At 38.8% G+C, this 6,723-nt stretch overlaps 1 protein-coding gene across 1 annotated transcript; it reads left to right on the top strand.

The window, feature by feature from the left end:
• Nucleotides 1-3,042: 3,042 nt before the first annotated feature.
• On the top strand, nucleotides 3,043-4,477 carry LOC107695747 (somatostatin-1B). The gene is made up of 2 exons (XM_016495771.1): nucleotides 3,043-3,536; nucleotides 3,757-4,477. The coding sequence occupies exons 1-2, from the start codon at nucleotides 3,435-3,437 to the stop codon at nucleotides 3,988-3,990; spliced, it is 336 nt and encodes a 111-aa protein (XP_016351257.1). The 5' UTR covers nucleotides 3,043-3,434; the 3' UTR covers nucleotides 3,991-4,477.
• Nucleotides 4,478-6,723: the final 2,246 nt, after the last annotated feature.

The raw sequence follows: 6,723 nt of genomic DNA, 5'->3' as shown, positions 1-6,723 counted from the left end.
TGTTTTTTGAACCTTAAACCGCATAAACACATTTCATTACACCAAATACACAAAATAATTTTTAGCAGCATCATATGACCCCTTTAAACTAAATTTAAATGAGCAATGTTGCAACTAGCTGAATATATATGTATATATACAGTGCCTATAAAAAAGTATTCATACTTTTATGTATTCATACCCCTTCATTTTTTTCACATTTTTTATGTTGCAGCCTGTTAAACTGCTTTAAATAACATTTTTTCCCACATCAATCTACACTCCATACACCATAATGACAAAGCAAAAAACAGTTGTGACAACTTTGCAAATGTATTAAAATTTAAAAACTGAAATAAGTACATTACATAAGTATTCATACCCTTAACACAGTACTTAGTTGAAGCAGTCTTTTACAGTCTCAAGTCTTTTTTTTTATATGATGCGACAAGCTTTGCACATCTGCATTTGGCAATTATCTGCCATTCTTCTCCTCACCTCTTCACCTCTCGAGCTCTGTCAGGTTGGATGGGGGTAGACGCACATTTTCAGGTTTCTACAGAAATATTTGATTGGGTAGGTTCTGAATGCTCTGGACTGGGTTTTCATTAAGGCTATCTCTATATTTTGCTGTGTTGAGCTTTCCTTCTACTCTGACGAGTCCCTCGAGTCCCTCGCTGAAAAACAGCCCCTCAGCATGAGGCTGCGACCGCCACACTTTACTGTTGAGATGCTACTGTACAGGTGATGAGCAGTGCCTGGTTTCCTTCAAACATGATGCTTGGAATTGAGGTTCATCAGACCAGAGAATCTTGTTTCTCACAATCTGAGAGTTCTTTAGGTGCTTTGTTGCAAATTCCACGCGTGTTTTCACGTGTCTTCACTGAGGAGAGGATTGAGTTTGACCACACTGCCATAAAGACTGGATTGGTGGAGTGTTTGGTCACCAGTCTAACCAAGACCTTTCTCCATCGATTGCTCAGTTTGGCCAGGAGGCCAGCTCTAGGAAGAGTCCTAGTGTTTCCAAACTTCTTCCATTATGGATAATAGAGACTACATGCATCTGTGAACCTTCAATGCAGCAGAATTTCTTTCTGAACTCTTCCCCAGATGTGTAGCTTGGCACAATCCTGTCTCTGAGTTGTTTTGACCTCAGGGCTTGGTTTTTGCTCTAATACGCATTTTCAGCTGTTAGACCTTTTATTGAGAGGTTGTGTGCCTTTCCAAATCATACCAATTCAAATTAATTTGCCACAGGTTAACGCCACTCGAAGTGTAGTAACATCTACAAACAATATGAATGCTCCTGAGTGAAATTTCAACTGTCCCAGAAAAGGGTATGAATACTTATTCAATGGAATCATTTCAGTTTTTTATTTCTAATATATATATATATATATATATATATATATGTGTGTGTGTGTGTGTGTGTGTGTGTGTGTGTGTGTTTAAGTTAAAGTTTATTTTATTTCAAGTAGCAAAATCTCTTGAACTATAGTAACACTGATATGAAGTCATCAAAACTCCCGCTGAGACAACAGGAGAATGTGGATTGGCATTTTACTCTGACGCCAGATATGTTTGAAGTTGGTTGGAAAGTGAATGTTAGATGTGTTTGGCACTGGTCAATTGGCATGAATTCTTCAAACGCAGTTCATCACGATTCAGCTGGAGGCAGCTCATCTCAATACTGTGTTAATCTCTACAGAGCCCCGGGCCCTGAAGTCTGTCCATATCTGTCTGCTGTGAAAAATGTGCTAAAGCGCGAGTATTAGGGCTCCTAGCTACGTGAACTCAGGCGGGGTGTGTGTATGCATATCCAAAGAGGTGTGTGGGTGACCGAAAAGCTGACCTGAATGAGAACATGACAGGGGCCCATGACCAAGACGTGTTTTATTTTCACTGCCCAACTGGTCTGGTAGGCTACCATTTCTCATTCTGGTTTAATTAAACACACGGTGTGAACACACATGGACTGCTTATGCAAACTGCACAGTACTTTGAGTATAGTGCTATATGCACAAAAGAGTATTTAAAAGACTAAAAGTCACTATGAATTCAAAATTGAAATTTTTGTTTTATGGAATATTGTCATTTGAATTATAAATAATTGATCTGTACACAACTTTTTTGTTGTTTTTAATTCATGTGCTTTTGTAATCTTTAATCAAAAACATTAACTTCCCCTCCCCTCGCAACAACATCTCTTCTCTAATGATGTGTGCTCCGGCGAGAGGGCGGGACAATAATCCTTTAACATCCTGTCACTCACATATGATCGCAGCAGTTAGCAAATGAAAATGCTTAATTCCTGATGGGCAGAAATGTAAAGCTTATAATTTCATAAAAACATTTATATTAATTCCTCTGTTAAAACTATTCACTTCTGTTTTAAGTGTCTAACTGATTGAACGCAGATTTTTGCTTTTTTTAAAGAAAAATAAAATTATTTTAATGTCTCAAATGCTGTCAATTGAGGTAACTTGTATAGATCCCTGGAATTCTCCTTTATTACTTTTTCTATGTGTTCAACACTTGTTATAACACTTGATATGTTACTTGTTATTCCATCCAAATTAACTCATATTTTATTACATTCGTTTTTTTTCCATTAGTTTTGCTGCTGTAGTGTTGATTATATAACCTCGTTTGCTTTTTGTGCTAATGTTTGTCTTGCTTTATATTCTTACATGGTAAAATCTGCAGTTACATTTCCATGAAAGACTTAATTCTTGTTATTCAGCCTCTTTTCATCTGCGGATCAAAAGCATCTTCTTTCTCCATAAAGACAGTTTTCTCAGCTGTTCCAGGTGCCAGACGGTTCGATGGCAATCTGAAGGAGAAGGAGGAGGAGTTGTGCTCAATTACACGTTGGAATGAGAGCAGACTGCCACTGTACACGACAAAACGGGTTAGTTTGATTTCCTTGTATTGATATCACAATGCAGCTGAGTGAGAACGTGGCGTAATTACAGCATACGTCTTGACTGCCGTACTTCCTAAAACATGAATCGCTGCCTGCATGTTATAATTAGCATAAACAATGAGCGGCCCACAGAACTTTTCAGAATCACTTCACGTTATCGGTAGCTCCGTCATCATCAGTGTTTTTTCTCCTCGCATCCGTTTTAACTGAAATCAGGACCATTTTTAGAGCTATGACGTGAGCATTGTGGCGCAGTCCTCCCCACCGGCACAACGTCTGGTTTGTTGGGGGGTTAACTACTCAATGCTTTTGTTAGTTCCTAAGCCACCCACTCCCCCAACCTCTCCCCTCCGTCCTCCAACCGCTGCGTCAGTAGGGGACTGGAACGAGAGGTATATAAGGACCCTGCCACCTGAAGCTCTCAAAAACCAAGATCTCTCCAGCTTTATTCTGCACCAGGAGCTGCAAGGACTTCGAAGTTTCTGCTTCACTTCTCAGACCGCACTTTAACTTCAACTATTTTGTCAGTATGCAGCTTTTGTCCTGCCTAGTGTCTCTTTTGCTGGTGCTGTATAGTGTCAGAGCAGCAGCTGTGCTTCCAGTCGAGGAGAGGAACCCGGCACTAAGTAGGGTGAGTGGCTGCAGTGAGCTCTAAATGTGCTTCCAGTTGTAGCTTTTATGGATTTACCAAGCAGGTGTTTGTATTTTAGACACACGTTGATGTTTAGCATCCAAAAGAGACCATTCTGGGATCATTTTAGTACTAATAGCAGCCATATTATTGTTATTATGAATAGCTGAAGCCTTTAAAATCTTGCATTCTAATTCAAGTCGAGTTGCTTTCTCATCAGGAGCTGAGCAAAGAGCGCAAGGAGCTGATCCTGAAGCTGATTTCTGGGCTGTTGGATGGAGTAGACAACAGCGTGCTGGCTGGGGAGATAGCGCCTGTCCCCTTTGATGTGGAGGAGCCCCTGGAGTCCCGTCTGGAAGAGCGGGCCGTCTACAACCGGTTATCACAGCTGCCACAGCGCGACCGCAAAGCCCCGTGCAAAAACTTCTTCTGGAAGACCTTCACATCGTGTTAACGGCGCCAGTCCTGCAACGACAACGCGATCCTCCCTGATACCTGACATGAACTGTATAGACCTCCACTGTACATACCATCTCCAGTGTCCGAAGAAAGGTCTTTGTGGACTTACTCTGACACAGTCTGTTTGTTAAAGACATTGATGATGATATTTATTTATTTATTGGTCGATTAAGCTATTTATGGACCTTTGTTGTTTTTCAGCATTAAAAAAAGAATAAAGCATGGTTAAGATAGTGGCTTTTTTGATAAAAGATGTCTCATTTACTGTGGTCAAGCATCAAATTATGTTAAACTGACTGATGAATAAATATATAATTGATCACGGAGCCAGATATGTTACAGATGATGTTAACAGTGCTACATATAAACGTTTTCCCAAAAGAACAAATCATGTATAGGCTGTTTATTACAAGCTCATCTGAATGGCATTTTCACAAGCTGTGGTTGTTTGACTCGTAATACACCAGATTAATTGATTGACAGTTTGTGTGGTGGTAATTTTCCTTGTCAATGAATTATATGTAATTGCAGTTGATGAGAGTGTGTGCTTGAGGTCATTATTCTAAACTAAACTCTTGTCTAAAAATTATTTGCTGGTAAATTCAAGGCATTACTAGCATTTTTATTTAGTTTGCCTTTTGTTCACCAATTGAGGTAAATGGGAAGGGAAAAAATTCGTCCGGCAAAATCATTTTGGGACCATATTTTGAATGTTCCAGTACATCCCATATTTGTCCTGTCTTGATGGCACTTGCATTTGTCAACGCTGCCACAGACGAGCTAGCTTTAACAGAAAACATGTAAAAGCAAGTTAGATTGAATATCCATATGTAAACACATGCAGTAGGCCATCAGTACAGTTTAATATTTGTCCTCCAAATGTAGGCATACATGGTTATGCAAACTGTGCCTGCATAAGTACCGAGTTACTTGCGTCAATGTGTCATTGCTGTTGAATGTGAAATTAGTTGACATCATGAAATATACAACAAAGAATACATGACATAACAGTGTAAATGGGGAAACGTGTTGGAGCTGTGGCCCAGTGATTAGCACACCTGATTTCCTATCACTTCTCTATTGTCCTTTTAATGAAAACGTCCAAAATTAAAAAGGTCATTTTTTATGCTCTTTAAATCATTAAGGTTTAAATAGGTCCAAATGTGGTGGAGTGGGAAAAAAAGTTAGTTTATTGTTAGGTTAGGTTATAACTATGTCGCTTTTTAGCCTCAAAGTAAAAAATGTGAATGACTACATGTAAAGGAGACCTTTTTACCACCTTGTGTGCCAGCAAAATCTGATTTTTGTCACCACAGGCCAAACTGAACAATTTACTTGTTCATGTAATGACTGTATGAAATTCATTTGTTGTCTATGTGTATGTGTGTGTGTGTGTGTGTGTGTGTGGCACATTACCAGCTAATCTACACACAGTTGAAAAAATCACTTTCTAAATTGAAAGAGAAAATGATGTCTGCAGTAGACAACTGAGCCTGACTTCAATATTCTTCAATTCTTCAATGAGTTCAAAGGTGGAATCCAGATGATGCAGAGAGCATCTCCAATGTTTCATAGTTTAAACTGTCTGCTGTTTTCTCGGAATACCGATGACAGATATTTAACAGTTTCTAAATAGACATCAGTAGTACTTCTGACATTTTACTCTGTGTGTACAGTAAAAACTAAAAACTATTTAATATTTTACAAAAACTATTTAACATTTAATAAAGTAAAATATTAAACTTTTTTCACATTTAATATTAAAGCAGCCTGAAATGAAGATGGACACAGTTTTTGTTTTGTCCAGCTGTATTTACTCAGTGCAACTTATAACATCCAAGTGAAAGATATAACACCAACATGTCAGAAGAAAAAATAAATAAACCAGATTCACTGAGTTGGAAAAAGATTCACCCCACTCCTAAAAATGATTGTAAACTCAATCATGTGGAGCTAATTTTGTTTTATCCAGCTGCATTTACTCAGTGCAACTTATAACATCCAAGTGAAAGATATAACACCAACATGTCAGAAGAAAAAATAAATAAACCAGATTCACTGAGTTGGAAAAAGATTCACCCCACTCCTAAAAATGATTGTAAACTCAATCATGTGGAGCTAATCAGCTTCTCAATGGCACACAAAGCCATATGACTTTCAACCGTGATCAGCTGTGGTCATTTTGATTAGTTCAGCATGAAAAGCAGTTCAGTCATTGGTAGTGCAACTGAAGCAAACAATCAACTGTGGGCGGCAAGGCACTGTCAAAAGATCTCCGGGATAAATTTGTGGACAGGCACAAGTCAGGAGATGGATACAAAAAAAATTCAAAGGCTTTATCAATGCCTAGAAGCACAGTGAAGTCTATTATTAAGAAGTGGAAGGTATTTGGTACAACACAGACCAAACTGGATGAAAGAGCAAGGAGGAAACTGCTCAGAGAGGCTACCAAGAGGCCTACAGCAACTCTGAAGCAGTTGCAGGAATTTATGACAAAGAGTGGTCATTGTGTGCATGTGACAACAATATCACAAATTCTCCACAAATGTGGCTTGTATGGAAAAAGCCACTCCTCAAGAAAGGCCACATGCAGTCACATCTGAGCTTTGCCAAAACGCACCTTGAAGATTCTGAGGCAGATGAGACTAAAATGGATGGGGCAAAATGCTGTCAAATTCTTGAGAAAAATCTGCTGCCCTCTGCCAGAAAGTTGTCAATGGGAAGAAGG

The sequence above is a fragment of the Sinocyclocheilus anshuiensis genome, unplaced genomic scaffold, assembly GCF_001515605.1.
Source record: "Sinocyclocheilus anshuiensis isolate Anshui unplaced genomic scaffold, SAMN03320099.WGS_v1.1 scaffold234, whole genome shotgun sequence".
Lineage (NCBI taxonomy): Eukaryota > Metazoa > Chordata > Actinopteri > Cypriniformes > Cyprinidae > Sinocyclocheilus > Sinocyclocheilus anshuiensis.
The sequence above is the reverse complement of the archived record's forward strand: the minus strand, read 5'-3'. Positions and strand labels throughout refer to the sequence as shown.

Bases quoted from the DNA above. Each gene is read 5' to 3' on its own strand.
- LOC107695747 (XM_016495771.1), top strand. From the start codon at position 3,435: ATGCAGCTTTTGTCCTGCCTAGTGTCTCTTTTGCTGGTGCTGTATAGT. The intron at 3,537-3,756 runs GTGAGTGGCTGC...CTTTCTCATCAG, and splicing joins GGAACCCGGCACTAAGTAGG to GAGCTGAGCAAAGAGCGCAA.